At 42.2% G+C, this 26085-nt stretch overlaps 2 protein-coding genes and 2 pseudogenes across 3 annotated transcripts in view; all 4 read right to left on the minus strand.

Moving 5' to 3' along the window:
* LOC104573235 (UDP-glucuronosyltransferase 1A1) overlaps positions 1–26085 on the minus strand; it is a 123005-nt gene that overhangs the window by 44711 nt on the left and 52209 nt on the right. The window lies entirely within an intron of this gene.
* Positions 7773–9178, minus strand: LOC148594297 (UDP-glucuronosyltransferase 1A9 pseudogene; annotated as a pseudogene).
* LOC148594298 (UDP-glucuronosyltransferase 1A9 pseudogene) lies at positions 14823–15758 on the minus strand (annotated as a pseudogene).
* LOC148594299 (UDP-glucuronosyltransferase 1A9-like) lies at positions 20942–22340 on the minus strand. The gene is made up of 2 exons (XM_088526944.1): positions 21444–22340; positions 20942–20995 (listed from the first exon to the last, which is right to left on the minus strand). Exons 1-2 carry the CDS (start codon positions 22338–22340, stop codon positions 20942–20944), a joined length of 951 nt encoding a protein of 316 aa, XP_088383070.1.

The following is a 26085-nucleotide window of genomic DNA, read 5'->3' on the forward strand; positions in this document are numbered from 1 at the left end:
CCCAGCCTCCAGCAATAAGTGGCTCAGGGAGCTTGTGAATCAAACGCCTTGATACATTCTTCATTGCTCTGTCCACTTTTTGAGCTCCTCTAATTTCTTTGCATTTGTAATAGCTACTTGCAATGCGCCTTCCTCTCTAATTTTTACTTCTACCATATTGTTCCTGAGATAAGGGATCAGATAATAGTCTGCATGAAGACCTACCACGGACTAAGTTAGTGACTTAAAGACCTTTTCTGTTTTGTTTTTTTCTCCCTTCCTCCCCATCTCAGCTTCTTGTTTTCCTTTGTCTCTTGAGCAATGGGCTACTCAGTTTCAAAGAATTGTCTATGCTTATCACAAGATTGTATTCCTGCACGCTAGTGATCAACTGTGAGCTTACAAGTGTGTATGCATAGGTAAATATTTTCCCTCATATGACTCGGTCTGCATTTGTTTACATTGAACTATAGTTACTAGGATATTACCTTGTTGCTGGACTCCGTTCAGGGTGAAATAGAAGAAATTCTCTCTGCAGAAATTCTAGTCACAAGAAAGATCTAAACAGGGAAAGCCAGACTGAAGAGGAGCTACACTAGGTTTTACAGGATTTATAATGTGACATTTCCATCATAGGGACAGTGTGAAGATGGGAGAAATCAGGAATCAAATGGCTGCAGGATGCTTCTGCCCTTTTGCTAAGTAGCAAGACAGAAAGTGTATGCCACTGTAACACCTTCAGAATATAAAAGCTAAGACTCTCTCAGGTAACCAGCAAGAACGTGCTACAGCAATTCTTGAATCTCAAACCACAAAGTGACCTTCTCTTATTCTACCGTGAGGGAATGCCCGCAGTCAACTTGCTCTTTATTCACCTGAGAGAAGTCCAGTGGCTCTGCACGAGCCCCTCAAAGAGTATAAAAGAAACACGAAAGAAGGGAGGAAAAAGTCTTAGCTCCAAAGACGTTATAGTGCAAGTCGATGCATGTGATCAGAGTTCAAAAGGGAGTGAGTCATTTCACAAGAAGGAAATGTGTGTCTTGCATTGCACCCATAGAGAATTATTCACTGCTACTCTTTTATACATTTTACAATAAGTATCAAAATATAAATTCTATATTTATTTTAAATCCATGATTTAAATTGTGTTAAGAGTACCTGTCAAGAAATAGAAATGAAATCATATCTGAGTTTTGCCTATATGTATCTGTCGCAAAAGATACTATTCTGGTTCAATTCTTTCCATTTCTTGTGGAAATTTAGTTTTTACCATAACCTACAAACAGCAATAAAATCACACAGCTAGCCAGGTAGGAAACCATATGTCACGAAAACACGACCAAAGCAAATTGACTTGTATAACCTAGAGGATAAAATAAAAACCCTCACTGCATGGTCTTTCACTTTTTAGCCGAGAGAAATGTATGCCAGAATGCATGAACATGAAATGAAAACTACATCTGGTCAGTGAATAAAATACATTCATTGAGGAGAGTAATTTGTAGTTAGCAGATGAAATAGCATTTTTGTTGGACTTGTCAGAAAATCCTCATTAACCCAAGTAACAGTCACCTGCCTCTATCACGATAATACTGTGTCAACCTGTGGAAACCATCTCCCAAACAAAATCATCAAAAGGAATCTTCCAACAGCACAAAATCTCCACAAAACATGTAATCACAAACCATGCATTTCATTGTTATAAACCAGAAAAAGAGAACTTACGTTTGACAGGGGTTTCTTCTCAGCACAGTTTACACCTCCAATAAAGATCATATTGGGCATCACTGGTCTGACATATTCAAACACAAAGTCAAATCTTAGCAGCCAAATGGAAGCAGAGCTCAGAAGGTCCAGCAGGGTCACATCTCTTTGAAGAAGTTCAGAGGAAAACTTCAGAGCCTCTGAATAGAAATCGTCACAGTAGCCAAGCTCCAGGATTGCAACCAGTGCGTTTTCCACTCTCTCAAAGAAAGTCATGCGGTCCGAGTTGAAAGTCATTAGCCTTGGGACATACGACAGGGGGTTGGGGCACTGATTTGCTGTGTAGTGTAATCCACACGGAAATCCTCTCATGAAGAAGATGGAAGGGATTGAAAAATAATTACCCACTACAGCCCCACACATAGAAATAGGATCTGTCAGGACAGCATCAAAGTTGCTTTGATTCAAGTACTGTACCATTTCTTTGTTGTCAAACAGGCTCTTACACTGAGAAAAAACAGTCCTGGCGATGAGAGTTCTAGTGCTTCTATATTGTGCTACAACATTCTGTGGGAAAGGCAGACCCTCCAAGTGAGTCATTAAGTACTCACGAAAGGTTTTAATTAGCTCTTCTAATGTGTAAGGCACTGAGTACGTTTTCACAGTGTAGGTCTGTTGCTTTCCCATCTGCCAACTTGCTTCGGGGAAAATCACCACCACTTCGTGTCCTCTCTCAGAGAGCTTTTCCACTACTTTCTGCATGCTAAGCCAGTGGCTTCCATCCATGGGCACCACCAGTAGCTTCCCTCCATCTGAAAAGCCAGGAACAAGGAGGAGAAAAATCCAGGCAGTGAGCTGAGAATGAAGCCAAAAAGTCATTTTCCTGAGGGGAGGATGCTGAGGGTGAAAATGATTCCTCATCGTGACTGAAGCTCGAAGGTGCTTTTGAAGGAAACCTACTGAATAATCTGCTGAGTTGTGCCACCTCCTCGTTATCTGATAGTTAATGATTTACTGCTTTATTTAGGCTTGTTGGGGCTCACAGCCAGCAGGGATTTGTTCTCTTCATTATCTGCAAGGCCACATGAGGACTTCCTCCTTTGCTTAATCATTGCAATTCTTCAGTTTTCAATTGGGACCTGTTTCCCTAGTGCATTAGATTTGTTAGGACTTTTTGTTTGATCCTTCATGTGTCTTGTCTTTCTCTAATGTCCAGGCCCAAGGAAGGCAAGGCTAGGGAGAGCTGCCCCAGAAGCACAGTGAGAAATGAGAATAGACTGGCCAGTTTTCACCGAGACATGGATGTTTATATGACTTCTTTGAAGATGGAACAGGAGAAGCTCAGATCAAGGGGAAAGAGCAGGTAGACCAAGGGTCTTCTGAGGTAGCAGGGCTCAGAGTAACCCTGTAGAGTACAACAGCCCCAAGAGGAGAGTGACCTGGCCAGTAAGGCAGAGCTCTGTGAAGCTGCAGCCCTGCAGCCTCTGTCCCATGGATGCACACCTGAGACATGGCATTTCTGTCCCATACAACTATCAGTGCCACAGAATTAACTGTGATTGAATTTTTGCATATTTCCTCGTGTTTTTTTTTTATATTGCACACTTTTGCAATATTTATAATTTCCTTCATATGTAGAGAAACTACTGAGTGAGTGGCAGAAGGGTGAAGTAGCTGTTTTCTTTTTGGCACATGATTATTTCAAGAAACAGAATCTTTGAGCTTCAAAGTAGGGACACGGAGCTCTGAGGTGGAAGCTAAAATATCAGCTCTCTGAATTATTTGTGTTGTTATCATGTGTAAGCAGAGAAAAAAAAAAAAGAGTAGCAGCTGCATTATTTTATTATTTCCAGAATGAGAAAGGTGATGAAAAAATATCAGTGGACAAAAAAAGATCAATTTAATAAACAACACTTTTTCATTAAAACAGGCGTTATTTTTTTTTTTTTATAACCGTACCATATATTTGCTGAAAAGGGTAAAGGAGGTAAAGAGATCTTTCACCCAGTGCACAACAGTGTTGTCTTGCATGCTCTTAGGTGCAAGGAATGATTGCCTTTTTATACCAGGATGGGTGTAGTCCAAATCTTACCGCATTCTTCATGTGATAAAGAGGGAGTGCAAAGTCGGGCACAGGGCACATCAAGTATATCAGTGCCTTGGAGGAACTCGTGAACACTTCCTAGCATCTCAGTTGACTTGGTTATTTGGCAAAGGTTATTTTTAATGAGTTAAACTTTGCTGGGTTCAAGGGAGTGCAAAACAATAGTTGCTTACCTTTCAATGTAGGTAAGAAGCCATATAGATAGGAAAGACTAGGGAAAGGATGGGGCACCTTCTGTTTAAGGCTGCAGCAGAAGGTATGTTGAAGATAGCATGACCACTGCCTTTGGCTCTGTGATCACACAGGCACGATGTGCACGATCCCAGCATGACTGCTGTGTGGGTAGCACTAATAGTTGTATGAGAAACCCCAGAAGAGAATGCCCCCAAGGAGATGTTTTTGCTGCTGTTGCTGGTACATTCTGAGAGAATATGGACAAAAGAGCAGGTGTTACTTGGACATTATGAGAGAATATGGACAAAACAGCAAACACTGGTTGAAGACGAAGATAAGGACCACCGTATCTTCAAGGAACTGTCTGAAACTGCACAGTAGGACCAAAACAGGGTCTCCTGGGCCAGAATGAGGCCATACGTAGAAGGGAGTTATTAGACGTCATCGTACGGACATGAAAAGATGACCTCCAAGGGTCTCAAAAGACTACAAGAGCCCACCAAAGGGGCAGAGGGCGCATGCGTAAGGGTGGGGTATATTGTAATTAGTTCTAGGAAATAGAATGAATATGTAGGATCATTCCTAGAGTTTAATGCCTGGGTACATAATAGGGAAATAAAAGCACTAGCAAACACACCTTAGGGCATGCACGACAGGTGGAGCTATCCCCCCATGCCACCTACGCTACAATTAAGTGAATGTCTGCTTCTTAATGCTACATTGGTGTTAAGAAGTTTATTCCTGGTTTTTGGTGACACTAGCAAGAGCGGGAACCTGCCTGATTTTACTCTGACGTTTTGCATAGGTGAAACTCCCATGGAGCTATGCTGGCATTTGCCTGCAGAGAATGGGGTAGTAGATGGTTTGGCTAGTAAGATTTCACTTAAAGTGGATATATTGATGGTGAGTTAGAAAGTCACCTTACTGTAAGTCTCTGCATCAGGAAGCAGCAGCTGCTAAGCAAGTCACAAGGCACAGATATTTCTAGGAAGAAATAGACCTCATGTGAAAAAGATCGTATGTGATCCTGAAGCTATTGACTGCATCCTAACATAGACATATGTCATTGAGGACTTCTCAGGTATCATTAATTGGAATATTTCCTGACCTTTGTAGCTTGATATCTGCAAACTTATTCCTCATAACGTCCCCAGGTTTTCAGGCATAATCTTTGACTTTTACTATCATCTGAGAACTAGTGCATTAATTTAACCAAAAAAGCAAGCTTCCCTTGGAAAGAAAAGCTCAGGCAGTAGGTCCTCTTTAGTAAGAGTAGTAAATCCCTTATGTGTCTGATGTGCATTTTTCCATTGCAATATACGGCCGACAAACAATATTTTTGATTTAAAGGTTTTCAGTGGTCTCAGGAAAAAAAAAGATCCTAATAAACAGACACCAACATGTTAGCACATTGCTCTGAATTGTCAATAGTCAACACCTTGAATATTGCACCACAAACTGCCTAATATTTGGGTTATGAAGAGATCAATGACTATTACTTTAACGCTGAAAATAGAGAGTTCTCCCGTAGATGCACTCATAATAACTACCCTGTTAACCAAATGATAGTGCACGTGGACATGACAGCATGCCAGTCCTAGAGTCAAGAGGATGAGGATGGCAGTTATCAGAGGAATTGCCAGGGAAATAGGTCTGTGCCCCTATGCCAGTCAATGGGCTGTTATTCACAGAGAGCCCAAAAGCCCTGAGCAGGCCAGAGAGACGGCACGTGGTGCTGCGGAAGCTGTGACTGTTCCTGCCCTCCCTCTGCATTCCTGGATTACCTTCCATAACACATGTCTAGGCACTGCTGATGTAATAAACTTGGGAGTATCGTAATCCTGAGGATTCCTGCTTGCTCAACCCCCGAATCACTGCAAAACATGGAGCTTCCTAGTCAGGAAGTGCTTCCTGCACCACTTCCAGGCAGCCTTGTGACAGTGACAGTCACCGTGCCACTCTTCTGTAAGTGCTTAGGTAATAACAGAAGTTTCCCACCATCTTAAACATCATGGAAAGCATCTGTGTAGTGAGCTAATGAGGAAGTCGGCCATTTTCTCCTAGGACTGCAGGGATCTCCTAAGAAAATCCTGAAGAAAACTCTCCAAGGAAGGAAGCTTAGGAGCAGGACGTTTTGGTGTAAAACAGTTAATCATTTACAATATTGTTTTCTTTATAGTTAGTAGTTATCAGAAGAGGTTTGGATACCGAGCCAAGCTTCTTGCTTTATCAGGTAAATGAATCCAAAGCATATATTGGATTTCAGTTTGGAACCCAAAATGAATTTCCCATTTCTGAGTCCTCTCCAGTAAGTGATAAATTAGGTAGGTAGCATGTGCTACAGTCCCCTCTGAGGGAACAAGGTAGATACTTTGTTTGCCTTGTCCTGATGCCTTTGCTTTGAATTGCAGTGCCTCTGTCGCTCCCCTTCCGTGCAAGCCCTAGATGAACTAAGGGCTCCTGCCTCCCCAACAGTTTTATTATTAAAAATAGTCACACTGAATCAGACTGCGTGCCCGTGTTACCTAGCAATCTTGACACTGGATGTTAGAGGAACGCTGAGGAAGTGCATAAGAAAGCAGTGTTACTTATATGCAACCAAACTACCCGCCCAGCCTCCAGCAATAAGTGGCTCAGGGAGCTTGTGAATCAAACGCCTTGATGCATTATTCATTGCTCTGTCCACTTTTTGAGCTCCTCTAATTTCTTTGCATTTGTAATAGCTACTTGCAATGCGCCTTCCTCTCTAATTTTTACTTCTACCATATTGTTCCTGAGATAAGGGATCAGATAATAGTCTGCATGAAGACCTACCACGGACTAAGTTAGTGACTTAAAGACCTTTTCTGTTTTGTTTTTTTCCGCCTTCCTCCCCATCTCAGCTTCTTGTTTTCCTTTGTCTCTTGAGCAATGGGCTACTCAGTTTCAAAGAATTGTCTATGCTTATCACAAGATTGTATTCCTGCATGGTAGTGATCAACTGTGAGCTTACAAGTGTGTATGCATAGGTAAATATTTTCCCTCATGTGACTCAGTCTGCATTTGTTTACATTGAATGATAGTTACTAGGATATTACCTTGTTGCTGGACTCTGTTCAGAGTGAAACAGAAGAAATTCTCTCTGCAGAAATTCTAGTCATGAGAAAGATCTAAACAGGGAAAGACAGACTGAAGAGGAGCTGCACTAGGTTTTACAGGATTTATAATGTGACATTCCCATCATATGGACAGTGGGAAGATGGGAGAAATCAGGAATCAAATGGCTGCAGGATGCTTCTGCCCTTTTGGTAAGTAGCAAGACAGAAAGTGTATGCCACTGTAACACCTTCAGAATATAAAAGCTAAGACTCTGTCAGGCAACCAGCAAGAACGTGCTACAGCAATTCTTGAATCTCAAACCACAAAGTGCCCTTCTCTTATTCTACCGTGAGGGAATGCCCGCAGTCAACTTGCTCTTTATTCACCTGAGAGAAGTCCAGTGGCTCTGCACGAGCCCCTCAAAGAGTATAAAAGAAACACGAAAGAAGGGAGGAAAAACCTTTAGTGCCAAAGACGTTATAGTGCAAGTCGATGCATGTGATCAGAGTTCAAAAGGGAGTGAGTCATTTCACAAGAAGGAAATGTGTGTCTTGCATTGCACCCATAGAGAATTATTCACTGCTACTGTTTTATACATTTTACAGTAATTATCAAAATATAAATTCTATATTTATTTTAAATCCATGATTTAAATTGTGTTAAGAGTACCTGTCAAGAAATAGAAATGAACTCATATCTGAGTTTTGCCTATATGTATAGGCAGTATAAGATACTATTCTGGTTCAATTCTTTCCATTTCTTGTGGAAATTTAGGTTTCACCATAACCTACAAACAGCAATAAAATCACACAGCTAGCCAGGTAGGAAAGCAGATGGTACAAAAAAACAACCAAAGCAAATTGTGTTGTATAACCTAGAGGATAAAATAAAAACCCCCACTGCATGGTCTTTCACTTTTTAGCCGAGAGAAATGTATGCCAGAATGCATGAACATGAAATCAAAACCACATCTGGTCAGTGAATAAAATACATACATTCACTGAGGATAGTAATTTGTACTTAGCAGATGAAATAGCATTTTTGTTGGACTTGTCAGCAAATTCTCAGTAACTCAAGTAACAGTCATCTGCCTCTATCAAGATAATACTGTGTCAACCTGTGAAAACCATCTGCCAAATGAAAGTTGCATTAAATCATCAAAAAGAGGCTTCCAACAATACAAAATCTACACAAAAAATGTAACCACATTTCATTGTTATAAACCTTAAAAAGAGAACTTACGTTTGACAGGGGTTTCCTCTCAGCACAGTTTACACCTCCAATAAAGATCATATTGGGCATCACTGGTCTGACATATTCAAACACAAAGTCAAATCTCAGCAGCCAAATGGAAGCAGAGCTGAGAAGGTCCAGCAGGGTCACATCTCTTTGAAGAAGTTCAGAGGAAAACTTCACAACCTCCGAATAGAAATAGTCACAGTAGCCAAGCTCCAGGAATGCGACCAGTGCGTTTTCCACTCTCTCAAAGAAAGTCATGCGGTCCGAGTTGAAAGTAAATAGTCTTGGGACATACGACAAGGGGTTGGGGCACTGATTTGCTGTGTAGTGTAATCCACAAGGAAATCCTCTCATGAAGAAGATGGAAGGGATTGAAAAATAATTGCCTACTATAGCTCCACACACAGAAACAGGATCTGTCAGGACAGCATCAAAGTTGCTTTGATTCAAGTACTGTACCATTTCCTTGTTGTCAAACAGGCTCGTACACTGAGACATAAGAATCCTGGTCATAGTTTTACTGCTTCTATACTGTGCCACAACATTCTGTGGGAAAGGCAGACCCCCTATCTGACTCATAAGGGACTCATGTAAGGCATTATTTAGCTCTTCTAATGTGTAAGGCACTGAGTACGTTTTCACAGTGTACCCCTGAGTCTTTCCCAACCGCCAACTTACTTCTTGGATAACCACCACCACTTCGTGTCCTCTCTCTGTGAGCTTTTCCACTACTGGCCGCATGCTAAGCCAGTGGCTACCATCCACGGGCACCACCAGTAGCTTCCCTCCATCTGAAAAGCCAGGAACAAGGAGGAGAAAAATCCAGGCAGCGAGCTGAGAATGAAGCCAAAAAGTCATTTTCCTGAGGTAAGGATGCTGAGTGTGAAAATGATTCCTCATCGTGACTGAAGCTGGAAGGTGCTTTTGAAGGAAACCTACTGAACAATCTGCTAAGTTTTGCCACCTCCTTGTTATCTCCTAGCTAATGATTTACTGCTTTGATTTAGGCTTGTCGGGGCTGAGAGCCAGCAGGGATTTGTTCTCTTCATAATCTGCAAGGCCACATGAGAACTTTCTCCTTTGCTGAATCATTGCAATTCTTGAGTTTTCAATTGAGACCTGTTTCCCTAGCGCATTAGTCAGATTTGCTAGGACTTTTTGTTTGATCCTTCATGTGTCTTGTCTTGCCCTAATGTCCAGGGCCAAGGAAGGCAAGGCTAGGGAGAGCTGCCCCAGAAGCACAGTGAGAAATGAAGATAGACTTGGCAGATTTCACCGAGACATGGATGTTTAGATGACTTCTTGGAAGATGGAACAGGAGAAGCTCAGATCAAGGTGAAAGAGCAGGTACACCAAGGGTCTTCTGAGGTAGCAGGGCTCAGAGTAACCCTGTAGAGTACAACAGCCCCAAGAGGAGAGTGACCTGGCCAATAAGGCAGAGCTCTGTGAAGCTGCAGACCTGCAGCCTCTGTCCCACGGATGCACACCTGAGACATGGCATTTCTGTCCCATACAACTATCAGTGCAACAAAATTAATTATGATCATTTTTTTTGCATGTTTCCCCGTGGTTTTTTTTTATTGCACACTTTTGCAATGTTTGTAACTTTCTTCATATGTAGAGAAACTACTGAGTGAAGGGCAGAAGGGTGAAGTAGCAGTTTTCTTTTTGACATGTGATTATTTCAAGAAACAGAATCTTTGAGCTTCAAAGTAGGAACAGGGAGCTCTGAGGTGAAAGCTAAAATACCAGCTCTCTGAATTATTTGTGTTGTTATCATGTGTAAGCAGAGAAAAAAAAAAAAAAAAGAGTAGCAACTGCATTATTTTATTATTTCCAGAATGAGAAGGGTGGTGAAAAAATATCAGTGGACAAAAAAAGATCAATTTAATAAACAACACTTTTTCATTAAAACAGGCTTTATTTTTTTTTTTATAACCGTACCATGTATTTGCTGAAAAGAGTAAAGGAGGCAGGTTTTAACACACTGTGTAATGAGGTGTTTTACCCAGTGCACAACAGTGTTGTCTTGCATGCTCTTAGGTGCAAGGAATGATTGCCTTTTTATACCAGGATGGGTGTAGTCCAAATCTTACCGCATTCTTCATGTGATAAAGAGGGAGTGCAAAGTCGGGCACAGGGCACATCAAGTATATCAGTGCCTTGGAGGAACTCGTGAACACTTCCTAGCATCTCCGTTGGTTATTTGGCAAAAGTTATTTTTAATGAGTTAAACTTTACTGGGTTCAAGGGAGTGCAAAACAATAGTTGCTTACCTTTCAACGTAGATAAGAAGCCATATAGATAGGAAAGACTAGGGAAAGAATAGGACTACCTCCAGTTTAAGGCTGCAGCAGAAGGTAAGTTGAAGATAGCGTGACCACTGCCTTTGGCTCTGTGATCACACAGGCACGATGTGCACGATCCCAGCATGACTGCTGTGTGGGCAGCACTGATAGTATTATGAGAAACCCCAGAAGAGAATGCCCCCAAGGAGATGTTTTTGCTGCTGTTGCTGATACATCCTGAGAGAATACGGACAAAAGAGCAGGTGTTACTGGACCATCATGGGAGAATATGGACAAAACAGCAAACACTGGTTGAAGACGAAGATAAGGACCACCGTATGTTCAAGAAACTGTCTGAAACTGCACAGTAGGACGAAAACAGGGTCTTCTGGGCCAGAATGAGGCCATACGTAGAAGGGAGTTATTAGACGTCATCGTATGGACATGAAAAGATGACCTCCAGGGATCTCAAAAGACTACAAGAGCCCACAAAAGGGGCAGAGGGCGCATGCGTAAGGGTGGGGTATATTGTAATTAGTTCTAGGAAATAGAATGAATATGTAGGATCATTCCTAGAGTTTAATGCCTGGGTGATAATAGGGAAATAAAAGCATAAGCAAACACACCTTAGGGCATGCACGACAGGTGGAGCTATCCCCCCATGCCACCAGCTCTGCAATAAAGTGAATGTCTGCTTCTTAGTGCTACATTGGTGTTAAGAGGTTTATTCCCGGTTTTTGGTGACACTAGCAAGAGCAGGAACCTGCCTGATTTTACTCTGACGTTTTGCATAGGTGAAACTCCCATGGGGCTATGCTGGCATTTGCTCACAGAGAATGGGGTAGTAGATGGTTTGGCTAGCATGATTTCACTTAAAATGGATATATTGATGGCGAGTTAGAAAGTCACCTTACTGTAAGTCTCCACATCAGGAAACAGCAGCAGCTAAGCAAGTCACAAGGCACAGATATTTCTAGGAAGAAACAGGCCTCGTGAAAAAGATCGTATGTGATCCTGAAGCTATTGACTCCATCCTAACAGAGACATATGACATTGAGTATTTCTCAGATAACATTAATTGGAATATTTCCTGACTTTTACAGGAGAGTGATCTGGATATCTGCAAACTTATTACTCATAACCTCCCCAGGTTTTTTGCATAATCTTTGACTTTTACTATCATCTGAGAACTAGTGCATTTAACCAAAAAGCAAGCTTCCCTTGGAAAGAAAAGCTCGGGCAGTAGATGCTGTTTAATAAGAGTAGTAAATCCCTTATGTGTCTGATGTGCATTTTTCCATTGCAATATAAGGCCGGCAAACAATATTTTTGATTTAAAGGTGTTCAGTGGTCTCAGGAAAAAAACGACCCTAATAAACAGACACCAACATGTTAGTACATTGCTCTGAATTGTCAATACTCAACACCTTGAATATTGCACCACAAACAGCCTAATATTTGGGTTATGAAGAGATCACTGACTATTACTTTAACGCTGAAAATAGAGAGTTCTCCTGTAGATGCACTCATAATAACTACCCTGTTAACCAAATGATAGTGCACGTGGACATGACAGCATGCCAGTCCTAGAGTCAAGAGGATGAGGATGGCAGTTATCAGAGGAATTGCCAGGGAAATAGGTCTGTGCCCCTATGCCAGTCAATGGGCTGTTATTCACAGAGAGCCCAAAAGCCCTGAGCAGGCCAGAGAGACGGCACGTGGTGCTGCGGAAGCTGTGACTGTTCCTGCCCTCTCTCTGCATTCCTGGATTACCTTCCATAACACATGTCTAGGCACTGCTGATGTAATAAACTTGGGAGTATCGTAATCCTGAGGATTCCTGCTTGCTCACCCCACGAGTCACTGCAAAACATGGAGCTTCCTAGTCAGGAAGTGCTTCCTGCACCACTTCCAGGCAGCCTTGTGACAGTGACAGTCACCGTGCCACCTTCTGTAAGTCCTTAGGTAATAACAGAAGTTTCCCACCATCTTAAACATCATGGAAAGCATCTGTGTAGTGAGCTAATGAGGAAGTCGGCCATTTTCTCCTAGGACTGCAGGGATCCCCTAAGAAAATCCTGAAGAAAACACTCCAAGGAAGGAAGCTTAGGAGCAGGACGTTTTGGTGTAAAACAGTTGATCATTTACAATATTTTTTTCTTTATAATTAGTAGTTTTAGGAGAGGTTTGGATACTGAGGCATGCTTCTTGCTTTATCAGGTAAATGAATCCAAAGCATATATTGGATTTCAGTTTGGTACCCAAAATGAATTTCCCATTTCTGAGTCCTCTCCAGTAAGTGATAAATTAGGTAGGTAGCATGTGCTACAGTCCCCTCTGAGGGAACAAGGTAGATACTTTGTTTGCCTTGTCCTGATGCCTTTGCTTTGAATTGCAGTGCCTCTGTCGCCCCCGTTCTGTGCAAGCCCTAGATGAACTGAGGGCTCCTGCCTCCCCAACAGTTTTATTATTAAAAATAGTCACACTGAATCAGACCGCGTGCCCGTGTTACCTAGCAATCTTGACACTGGATGTTAGAGGAACGCTGAGGAAGTGCATAAGAAAGCAGTGTTACTTATATGCAACCAAACTACCCGCCCAGCCTCCAGCAATAAGTGGCTCAGGGAGCTTGTGAATCAAACGCCTTGATGCATTCTTCATTGCTCTGTCCACTTTCTGAGCTCCTCTAATTTCTTTGCATTTGTAATAGCTACTTGCAATACACTTTCCTCTCTAATTTTTACTTCTACCATATTGTTCCTGGGATAACGGATCAGATAATAGTCTGCATGAAGACCTAAGACGAACTAATTTAGTGGCTTAAAGACCTTTTCTGTTTTGTTTTTTTCCGCCTTCCTCCCCATCTCAGCTTCTTGTTTTCCTTTGTCTCTTGAGCAATGGGCTACTCAGTTTCAAAGAATTGTCTATGCTTATCACAAGATTGTATTCCTGCATGGTAGTGATCAATTGTGAGCTTCCAAGTGTTTATGCATAGGTAAATATTTTCCCTCATGTGACTCGGTCTGCATTTGTTTACATTGAATGATAGTTACTAGGATATTACCTTATTGCTGGACTCTGTTCAGGGTGAAATAGAAGAAATTCTCTCTGCAGAAATTCTAGTCACAAGAAAGATCTAAACAGGGAAAGCCAGACTGAAGAGGAGCTGCACTAGGTTTTACAGGATTTATAATGTGAGATTTCCATCATATGGACAGTGTGAAGATGGGAGAAATCAGGAATCAAATGGCTGCAGGATGCTTCTGCCCTTTTGCTAAGTAGCAAGACAGAAAGTGTATGCCACTGTAACACCTTCAGAATATAAAAGCTAAGACTCTGTCAGGCAACCAGCAAGAACGTGCTACAGCAATTCTTGAATCTCAAACCACAACGTGCCCTTCTCTAATCCTACCGTGAGGGAATGCCCGCAGTCAACTTGCTCTTTATTCACCTGAGAGAAGTCCAGTGGCTCTGCACGAGCCCCTCAAAGAGTATAAAAGAAAGAAGGGAGGAAAAACCTTTAGCTCCAAAGACATTATAGTGCAAGTCGATGCATGTGATCAGAGTTCAAAAGGGAGTGAGTCATTTCACAAGAAGGAAATGTGTGTCTTGCATTGCACCCATAGAGAATTATTCACTGCTACTCTTTTATACATTTTACAATAAGTATCAAAATATAAATTCTATATTTACTTTAAATCCATGATTTAAATTGTGTTAAGAGTACCTGTCAAGAAATAGAAATGAACTCATATCTGAGTTTTGCCTATATGTATCTGTCTCAAACGATACTATTCTGGTTCAATTCTTTCCATTTCTTGTGGAAATTTAGTTTTCACCATAACCTACAAACAGCAATAAAATCACACAGCTAGCCAGGTAGGAAACCATATGTCACGAAACACGACCAAAGCAAATTGACTTGTATAACCTAGAGGATAAAATAAAAACCCTCACTGCGTGGTCTTTCACTTTTTAGCCAAGAGAAATGTATGCCAAAATGCATGAAAATGAAATCAAAACTACATCTGGTCAGTGAATAAAATACATTCATTGAGGAGAGTAATTTGTAGTTAGCAGATGAAATAGCATTTTTGTTGGACTTGTCAGCAAATTCTCATTAACCCAAGTAACAGTCATCTGCATCTATCACGATAATACTGTGTCAACCTGTGGAAACCATCTGCCAAATGAAAGTTGCATTAAATCATAAAAAAGAGGCTTCCAACAGCACAAAATCTCCACAAAAAATGTAATCACATTTCATTGGTATAATCCAAAGGAGATGAACATACCTTTGGCAGGGGTTTCTTCTCAGCACAGTTTATACCTCCAATAAAGATCATATTGGGCATCACTGGTCTGACATATTCAAACACAAAGTCAAATCTTAGCAGCCAAATGGAAGCAGGGCTCAGAAGGTCCAGCAGGGTCACATCTCTTTGAAGAAGTTCAGAGGAAAACCTCACAGCCTCTGAATAGAAATGGTCACAGTAGCCAAGCTCCAGGATTGCAACCAGTGCGTTTTCCACTCTCTCAAAGAAAGTCATGCGGTCCGAGTTCAATGTAAAAAGCCTCGGGACATACGACAGAGGGTTGGGGCACTGATTTGCTGTGTAGTGTAATCCACAAGCAAATCCTCTCATGAAGAAGATGGAAGGGATTGAAAAATAATTACTTACTATAGCTCCACACACAGAAATAGGATCTGTCAGGACAGCATCAAAATTGCTTTGATTCAAGTACTGTACCATTTCCTTGTTGCCGAACAGGCTCGTACACTGAGACGAAAGAATCCTGGTAAAAGCTGTACTGCTTCTATACAGTGCTACAACATTCTGTGGGAAAGGCAGGCCCTCTAAGTGGGTCATAAAGTACTCATGAAAGGCATTATCTAGCTCTTCTAACGTGTAAGGCACTGAGTACGTTTTCACAGTGTAGGCCTGCGTCTTTCCCAACCGCCAACTTACTTCTGGGATAACCACCACCACTTCGTGTCCTCTCTCTGTGAGCTTTTCCACTACTTGCCGCATGCTAAGCCAGTGGCTTCCATCCATGGGCACCACCAGTAGCTTCCCTCCATCTGAAAAGCCAGGAACAAGGAGGAGAAAAATCCAGGCAGCGAGCTGAGAATGAAGCCAAAAAGTCATTTTCCTGAGGTAAGGATGCTGAGGGTGAAAATGATTCCTCATTGTGACTGAAGCTGGAAGGTGCTTTTGAAGGAAACCTACTGAATAATCTGCTGAGTTGTGCCACCTCCTCATTATCTCCTAGCTAATTATTTACTGCTTTGATTCATGCTTGTCAGGGCTGACAGCCAGCAGGGATTTGTTCTCTTCATAATCTGCAAGGCCACATGAGGACTTTCTCCTTTGCTGAATCATTGCAATTCTTCAGTTTCCAATTGAGACCTGTTTCTCTAGCGCATTAGTCAGATTTGCTAGGACTTTTTGTTTGAATCTTCATGTGTCTTGTCTTGCCCTAATGTCCAGGGCCAAGGAAGGCAAGGCTAGGGAGAGCTGCCCCAGAAGCACAGTGAGAAATGAGAATAGACTGGCCAGTTTTCACCGAGACATGGATGTTTAGATGACTTCTTTGAAGATGGAACAGGAGAAGCTCAGATCAAGGGGAAAGAGCAGGTAGACCAAGGGTCTTCTGAGGTAGCAGGGCTCAGAGTAACCCTGTAGAGTACAACAGCCCCAAGAGGAGAGTGACCTGGCCAATAAGGCAGAGCTCTGTGAAGCTGCAGACCTGCAGCCTCTGTCCCATGGATGCACACCTGAGACATGGCATTTCTGTCTCATACAGCTATCAGTGCAACAAAATTAATTATGATCAATTTTTTGCATATTTCCTCGTGTTTTTTTTATATTGCACACTTTTGCAATATTTGCAATTTCCATCATATGTGGAGAAACTACTGAGTGAGGGGCAGAAGGGTGAAGAAGCTGTATTCTTTTTGGCATGTGATTATTTCAAGAAACAGAATCTTTGAGCTTCAAAGTAGGGACACGGAGCTCTGAGGTGAAAGCTAAAATACCCGCTCTCTAATTATTTGTGTTGTTATCATGTGTAAGCAGAGAAAAAAAAAAAAAAGAGTAGCAACTGCATTATTTTATTATTTCCAGAATGAGAAAGGTGGTGAAAAAATATCAGTGGACAAAAAAAGATCAATTTAATAAACAACACTTTTTCATTAAAACAGGCTTTATTTTTTTTTTTATAACCGTACCATGTATTTGCTGAAAAGGGTAAAGGAGGCAGGTTTTAACACACTGTGTAAAGAGGTCTTTTACCCAGTGCACAACAGTGTTGTCTTGCATGCTCTTAGGTGCAAGAAATGATTGCCTTTTTATACCAGAATGGGTGTAGTCCAAATCTTACCGCATCCTTCACGTGAAAAGGAGAGAGTACAAAGTCAGGCACAGGGCACATCAAGTATATCAGTGCCTTGGAGGAACTCGTGAACACCTGCTAGTGTCTCAGTTGACTTGGTTATTTGGCAAAGGTTATTTTTAATGAGTTAAACTTTGCTGCGTTCAAGGGAGTGCAAAACAATAGTTGCTTACCTTTCAATGTAGGTAAGAAGCCACATAGATAGGAAAGACTAGGGAAAGGATAGGACAACCTCCAGTTTAAGGCTGCAGCAGAAGGTAAATTGAAGATAGCATGACCACTGCCTTTGGCTCTGTGATCACACAGGCACAATGTGCACGATCCCAGCATGACTGCTGTGTGGGCAGCGCTGATAGTGTTATGAGAAACCCCAGAAGAGAATGCCCCCAAGGAGATGTTTTTGCTGCTGTTGCTGGTACATTCTGAGAGAATACGGAAGAAAGAGCAGGTGTTACTGGGCCATCGTGAGAGAATATGGACAAAACAGCAAACACTGGTTGAAGACGAAGATAAGGACCACCGTATCTTCAAGGAACTGTCTGAAACTGCACAGTAGGACCAAAACAGGGTCTCCTGGGCCAGAATGAGGCCATATATGGAAGTGAGTTATTAGACATCATCGTATGGACATGAAAAGATGACCTCCAAGGGTCTCAAAAGACTACAAGAGCCCACAAAAGGGGCAGAGGGCGCATGCGTAAGGGTGGGGTATATTGTAATTAGTTCTAGGAAATAGAATGAATATGTAGGATCATTGCTAGAGTTTAATGCCTGGGTGATAATAGGGAAATAAAAGCATTAGCAAACACACCTTAGGGCATGCACGACAGGTGGAGCTATCCCCCCGTGCCACCAGCTCTGCAATAAAGTGAATGTCTGCTTCTTAATGCTACATTGGTGTAAAGAGGTTTATTCCCGGTTTTTGGTGACACTAGCAAGAGCAGGAACCTGCCTGATTTTACTCTTACGTTTTGCATAGGTGAAACTCCCATGGAGCTATACTAGCATTTGCCTGCAGAGAATGGGGTTGTAGATGGTTTGGCTAGCATGATTTCACTTAAAGTGGATATATTGATGGTGAGTTAGAAAGTCACCTTACTGTAAGTCTCTGCATCAGGAAGCAGCAGCAGCTAAGCAAGTCACAAGGCACAGGTATTTCTAGGAAGAAATAGACCTCATGTGAAAAAGATCGTATGTGATCCTGAAGCTATTGACTGCATCCTAACATAGACACATGTCATTGCGGACTTCTCAGGTATCATTAATTGAAATATTTCCTGACTTTTGTAGCTTGATATCTGCAAACTTATTCCTCATAACCTCCCCAGGTCTTTATGCATAATCTTTGACTTTTACTATCATCTGAGAACTAGTGTATTAATTTAACCAAAAAGGAAGCTTCCCTTGGAAAGAAAAGCTCAGGCAGTAGGTCCTCTTTAATAAGAGTAGTAAATCCCTTATGTGTCTGATGTGCATTTTTCCATTGCAATATAAGGCCAACAAACAATATTTTTGATTTAAAGGTTTTCAGTGGTCTCAAGAAAAAAAAGACCCTAATAAACAGACACCAACATGTTAGCACATTGCTCTGAATTGTCAATAGTCAACACCTTGAACATTGCACCACAAACTACCTAATATTTGGGTTATGAAGAGATCACTATTACTTTAACGCTGAAAATAGAGAGTTCTCCCGTAGATGCACTCATAGTAACTACCCTGTTAACCAAATGATAGTGCACGTGGACATGACAGCATGCCAGTCCTAGAGTCAAGAGGATGAGGATGGCAGTTATCAGAGGAATTGCCAGGGAAATAGGTCTGTGCCCCTATGCCAGTCAATGGGCTGTTATTCACAGAGAGCCCAAAAGCCCTGAGCAGGCCAGAGAGACGGCACGTGGTGCTGCGGAAGCTGTGACTGTTCCTGCCCTCCCTCTGCATTCCTGGATTACCTTCCATAACACATGTCTAGGCACTGCTGATGTAATAAACTTGGGAGTATCGTAATCCTGAGGATTCCTGCTTGCTCACCCCCCGAGTCACTGCAAAACATGGAGCTTCCTAGTCAGGAAGTGCTTCCTGCGCCATTTCCAGGCAGCCTTGTGACAGTGACAGTCACCGTGCCACTCTTCTGTAAGTGCTTAGGTAATAACAGAAGCTTCCCACCATCTTAAACATCATGGAAAGCATCTGTGTAGTGAGCTAATGAGGAAGTCGGCCATTTTCTCCTAGGACTCCAGGGATCCCCTAAGAAAATCCTGAAGAAAACTCTCCAAGGAAGGAAGCTTAGGAGCAGGTCGTTTTGGTGTAAAACAGTTAATCATTTACAATATTGTTTTCTTTATAATTAGTAGTAATCAGAAGAGGTTTGGATTCTGAGGCATACTTCTTGCTTTATCAGGTAAATGAATCCAAAGCATATATTGGATTTCAGTTTGGTACCCAAAATGAATTTCCCATTTCTGAGTCCTCTCCAGTAAGTGATAAATTAGGTAGGTAGCATTTGCTACAGTCCCCTCTGAGGGAACAAGGTAGATACTTTGTTTGCCTTGTCCTGATGCCTTTGCTTTGAATTGCAGTGCCTCTGTCGCCCCCGTTCTGTGCAAGCCCTAGATGAACTGAGGGCTCCTGCCTCCCCAACAGTTTTATTATTAAAAATAGCCACACTGAATCAGACCACGTGCCCGTGTTACCTAGCAATCTTGACACTGGATGTTAGAGGAACGCTGAGGAAGTGCATAAGAAAGCAGTGTTACTGATATGCAACCAAACTACCCGCCCAGCCTCCTGCAATAAGTGGCTCAGGGAGCTTGTGAATCAAACGCCTTGATACATTCTTCATTGCTCTGTCCACTTTTTGAGCTCCTCTAATTTCTTTACATTTGTAATAGCTACCTGTAATGCGCCTTCCTCTCTAATTTTTCCTTCTACCATATTGTTCCTGAGATAAGGGATCAGATAATAGTCTGCAGGAAGACCTACCACGGACTAAGTTAGTGACTTAAAGACCTTTTCTGTTTTGTTTTTTTCCGCCTTCCTCCCCATCTCAGCTTCTTGTTTTCCTTTGTCTCTTGAGCAATGGGCTACTCAGTTTCAAAGAACTGTCTATTCTTATCACAAGATTGTATTCCTGCATGGTAGTGATCAACTGTGAGCTTCCAAGTGTTTATGCATAGGTAAATATTTTCCCTAATGTGACTCAGTCTGCATTTGTTTAAATTGAACTATAGTTACTAGGATATTACCTTGTTGCTGGACTCTGTTTAGCGTGAAACAGAAGAAATTCTCTCTGCAGAAATTCTGGTCATGAGAAAGATCTAAACAGGGAAAGCCAGACTGAAGAGGAGCTGCACTAGGTTTTACAGGATTTATAATGTGACATTCCCATCATATGGACAGTGTGAAGATGGGAGAAATCAGGAATCAAATGGCTGCAGGATGCTTCTGCCCTTTTGGTAAGTAGCAAGACAGAAAGTGTATGCCACTGTAACACCTTCAGAATATAAAAGCTAAGACTCTGTCAGGCAACCAGCAAGAACGTGCTACAGCAATTCTTGAATCTCAAACCACAAAGTGCCCTTCTCTTATTCTACCGTGAGGGAATGCCCGCAGTCAACTTGCTCTTTATTCACCTGAGAGAAGTCCAGTGGCTCTGCACGAGCCCCTCAAAGAGTATAAAAGAAACACGAAAGAAGGGAGGAAAAACCTTTAGCGCCAAAGACGTTATAGTGCAAGTCGATGCATGTGATCAGAGTTCAAAAGGGAGTGAGTCATTTCACAAGAAGGAAATGTGTGTCTTGCATTGCACCCATACAGAATTATTCACTGCTACTCTTTTATACATTTTACAATAAGTATCAAAATATAAATTCTATATTTATTTTAAATCCATGATTTAAATTGTGTTAAGACTACCTGTCATGAAATAGAAATGAACTCATATCTGAGTTTTGCCTATATGTATCTGTCTCAAACGATGCTATTCTGGTTCAATTCTTTCCATTTCTTGTGGAAATTTAGGTTTCACCATAACCTACAAACAGCAATAAAATCACACAGCTAGCCAGGTAGGAATCTTTATGTCACAAAATCACAACCAAAGCAAATTGACTTGTATAACCTAGAGGATAAAATAAAAACCCTCACTGCATGGTCTTTCACTTTTTAGCCGAGAGAAATGTATGCCAGAATGCATGAAAATGAAATCAAAACTACATCTGGTCAGTGAATAAAATACATTCATTGTGGATAGTAATTTGTAGTTAGCAGATGAAATAGCATTTTTGTTGGACTTGTCAGGAAATCCTCATTAACCCAAATAACAGTCATCTGCATCTATCAAGATAATACTGTGTCAGCTGTGGAAACCATCTCCCAAACAAAAACATCAAAAAGAAGCTTCCAACAGCACAAAATCTCCCCAAAACATGTAACCACAAACCATGCATTTCATTGGTATAAACCAGAAAAAGAGAACTTACCTTTGACAGGGGTTTCCTCTCAGCACAGTTTATACCTCCAATAAAGATCATATTGGGCATCACTGGTCTGACATACTCAAACACATAGTCAAATCTCAGCAGCCAAATGGCAGCAGGGCTCAGAAGTTCCAGCAGGGTCACATCTCTTTGAAGAAGTTCAGAGGCAAACCTCACAGTCTCTGAATATAAATGTTCACAGTAGCCAAGCTCCAGGATTGCAAAAAGTGCGTTTTCCACTCTCTCAAAGAAAGTCATGCGGTCCGAGTTGAAAGTAAATAGCCTTGGGACATACGACAGAGGGTTGGGGCACTGACTTGCTGTGTAGTGTAATCCACAAGGAAATCCTCTCATGAAGAAGATGGAAGGGATTGAAAAATAATTACCTACTATAGCTCCACACACAGCAACAGCATCTGTCAGGACAGCATCAAATTTGCTTTGATTCAAGTACTGTACCATTTCCTTGTTGCCGAACAGGCTCTTACACTGAGAAAAAAAAGTGCCCATGAGAGTTCTAATGCTTCTATATTGTGTTACAACATTCTGTGGGAAAGGCAGACCCTTCAAGTGGGTCATAAGGGAGTCATGAAAGGCATTATCTAGGTCTTCTAAGGTGTAAGGCACTGAGTACGTTTTCACAGTGTAGGTCGGTCTCTTTCCCATCTGCCAACTTACTTCTGGGATAACCACCACCACTTCGTGTCCTCTCTCTGTGAGCTTTTCCACTACTTTCCGCATGCTAAGCCAGTGGCTTCCATCCACGGGCACCACCAGTAGCTTCCCTCCATCTGAAAAGCCAGGAACAAGGAGGAGAAAAATCCATGCAGCGAGCTGCGAATGAAGCCAAAATGTCATTTTCCTGAGGAAAGGATGCTGAGTGTGAAAATGATTCCTCATTGTGACTGAAGCTGGAAGGTGCTTTTGAAGGAAACCTACTGGATAATCTGCTGAGTTGTGCCACCTCCTCGTTAATGATTTACTGCTTTGATTTATGCTTGTCGGGGCTGACAGCCAGCAGGGATTTGTTCTCTTCATAATCTGCAAGGCCACATGAGGACTTTCTCCTTTGCTGAATCATTGCAATTCTTCAGTTTCCAATTGAGACCTGTTTCCCTAGCGCATTAGTCAGATTTGCTAGGACTTTTTGTTTAATCCATCATGTGTCTTTTCTTGCCCTAATGTCCAGGGCCAAGGAAGGCAAGGCTAGGGAGAGCTGCCCCAGAAGCACAGTGAGAAATGAGAATAGACTGGCCAGTTTTCACTGAGACATGGATGTTTAGATGACTTCTTTGAAGATGGAACAGGAGAAGCTCAGATCAAGGGGAAAGAGCAGGTAGACCAAGGGTCTTCTGAGGTAGCAGGGCTCAGAGTAACCCTGTAGAGTACAACAGCCCCAAGAGGAGAGTGACCTGGCCAGTAAGGCAGAGCTCTGTGAAGCTGCAGCCCTGCAGCCTCTGTCCCATGGATGCACACCTGAGACATGGCATTTCTGTCCATATAACTATCAGCGCAACAAAATTAATTATGATCAATTTTTTGCATATTTCCTCGTGTTTTTTTTTATATATATTGCACACTTTTGCAATGTTTGTAATTTCCTTCATATGTAGAGAAACTACTCAGTGAGAGGCAGAAGGGTGAAGTAGCTGTTTTCTTTTTGGCACGTGATTATTTCAAGAAACAGAATCTTTGAGCTTCAAAGTAGGGACACGGAGCTCTGAGGTGAAAGCTAAAATAGCAGCTCTCTGAATTATTTGTGTTGTTATCATGTGTAAGCAGAGAAAAAAAGAAAAAGAGTAGCAACTACATTATTTTAATATTTCCAGAATGCGAAAGGTGGTTAAAAATATATCAGTGGACAAAAAAAGATCAATTTAATAAACAACACTTTTTCAGTAAAACAGGCTTTATTTTTTTTTTTATAACCGTACCATGTATTTGCTGAAAAGGGTAAAGGAGGCAGGTTTTAACACACTGTGTAAACAGGTGTTTCACCCAGTGCACAACAGTGTTGTCTTGCATGCTCTTAGGTGCAAGGAATGATTGCCTTTTTATACCAGGATGGGTGTAGTCCAAATCTTACCACATTCTTCATGTGATAGTGAGAGAGTTCAAAGTCAGGCTCAGGGCACATCAAGTATATCAGTGCCTTGGAGGAACTCGTGAACACTTGCTAGTGTCTCAGTTGACTTGGTTATTTGGCAAAGGTTATTTTTAATGAGTTAAACTTTGCTGGGTTCAAGGGAGTGCAAAACAATAGTTGCTTACCTTTCAATGTAGGTAAGAAGCCATATAGATAGGAAAGACTAGGGAAAGGATAGGACAACCTCCAGTTTAAGGCTGCAGCAGAAGGTAAGTTGAAGATAGCGTGACCACTGCCTTTGGCTCTGTGATCACACAGGCACGATGTGCACGATCCCAGCATGACTGCTGTGTGGGCAGCACTGATAGTGTTATGAGAAACCCCAGAAGAGAATGCCCCCAAGGAGATGTTTTTGCTGCTGTTGCTGCCACATTCTGATAGAATACAGACAAAAGAGCAGGTGTTACTTGGACATTATGAGAGAATATGGACAAAACAGCAAACACTGGTTGAAGACGAAGATAAGGACCACCGTATCTTCAAGGAACTGTCTGAAACTGCACAGTAGGACCAAAACAGGGTCTTCTGGGCCAGAATGAGGCCATATGTAGAAGTGAGTTACTAGACATCCTGAAATGGACATGGAAAGATGACCCCCAAGGATCTCAGAAGACCACCAGAACCCACCAAAGGGGCAGAGGGCACATGCGTGAGAGGAGGGTGTGTTGTAATTAGTTCCGGAAAATAGAATGAATATGTAGGATCATTCCTAGAGTTTAATGCCTGGGTGATAATAGGGAAATAAAAGCACTAGCAAACACACCTTAGGGCATGCACGACAGGTGGAGCTATCCCCCCGTGCCACCAGCTCTGCAATTAAGTGAATGTCTGCTTCTTATGCTACACTGGTGTTAAGAGGTTTATCCCGGTTTTTGGTGACACTAGCAAGAGCAGGAACCTGCCTGATTTTACTCTGACGTTTTGCATAGGTTAAACTCCCATGGAGCTATACTAGCATTTGCCAGCACAGAATGGGGTAGTAGATGGTTTGGCTAGCATGATTTCACTTAAAATGGATATATTGATGGTGAGTTAGAAAGTCACCTTACTGTAAGTCTCTGCATCAGGAAGCAGCAGCAGCTAAGCAAGTCACAAGGCACAGATATTTCTAGGAAGAAACAGACCTCATGTGAAAAAGATCGTATGTGATCCTGAAGCTAATGACTGCATCCTAACAGAGACATATGACATGGAGGATTTCTCAGGTAACATTAATTGGAATATTTCCTGACTTTTGTAGGAGAGTGAGCTTGATATCTGCAAACTTATTCCTCATAAACTCCCCAGCTTTTTTGCATAATCTTTGACTTTTACTATCATCTGAGAACTAGTGCATTTAACCAAAAAGCAAGCTTCCCTTGGAAAGAAAAATTCAGGCAGTAGGTCCTCTTTGATAAGAGTAGTAAATCCCTTATGTGTCTGATGTTCCTTTTTCCATTGCAATATAAGGCCGACAAACAATATTCTTGATTTAAAGGTTTTCAGTGGTCTCAGGAAAAAACGACCCTAATAAACAGACACCAACATATTAGCACATTGCTCTGAATTGTCAATAGTCAACACCTTGAATATTGCACCACAAACTGCCTAATATTTGGGTTATGAAGAGATCACTGAGTATTACTTTAACAATGAAAATAGAGAGTTCTCCCATAGATGCACTTATAATAACTAGCCTGTTAACCAAATGATAGTGCACGTGGACATGACAGCATGCCAGTCCTAGAGTCAAGAGGATGAGGATGGCAGTTATCAGAGGAATTGCCAGGTGTGGATGAGACCGGTTTGAGAAGCCAAATCAGACTTAGGCTGGCCTCACGGCTTAAGGAAAGAGTCAAGACAGCAGGCTGGCTTGACCAGACTTAGGCTAAGAGGAAGGGTCTGATGGTCGGAAGATTTCGCGATGTGACGGAAAGTCTAGGGGGAAGTAATGAGAAGGCCAATTTTAACCATAAATGGAACGGCTGCAATTGCATTCCATATCAAGCACTTACTAAGTCAGCTTCTGCATTTGAAAAGGGTATAACTGTAGTAAGCAACAAGCAATAAATGGCATTCCACTTCAACCATATTGGTGTTACGTGGTTTGTCCCCTCGCGGGTTGGGGACGTCCCCGGAGGACCGACCTCCAGGTGCACATGTTTCGTTGCCGGGCCCAGAGACGGCCATCGAGCCGAGACCGGAAGCAGTGACTGGCAGCAGGCGGAATACACTCCACATTGACCGGAGCCCGGATAGAGCCCCGCGCTGAGACCGGAGACAGCGGCCGGCAACAGGTGGTGACCCCGACGTGATCCTGGAGGCGGAGGACGGCGCCGCAGGCAGAGGACGGCGCAGGAGGCATGGATACCGCGGTCAAGGTGATGAAGACCCTGGGCAAAGAATTTAGGACTTGTATCAAGTCGGCAGCCATCAGGGGGTGCCTGCATAAACTGGTCAGGCGGGGAGTGACAGGCTCCCGACGAGCGATGGCCGGAAAGGCAGAGGAGCTTGTGATAT

The sequence above is a fragment of the Tinamus guttatus genome, unplaced genomic scaffold (assembly GCF_059628265.1).
Source record: "Tinamus guttatus ecotype Peru unplaced genomic scaffold, ASM5962826v1 Tinamus_guttatus_pri_ptg000260l, whole genome shotgun sequence".
In the NCBI taxonomy this organism is placed as follows: Eukaryota; Metazoa; Chordata; class Aves; order Tinamiformes; family Tinamidae; genus Tinamus; species Tinamus guttatus.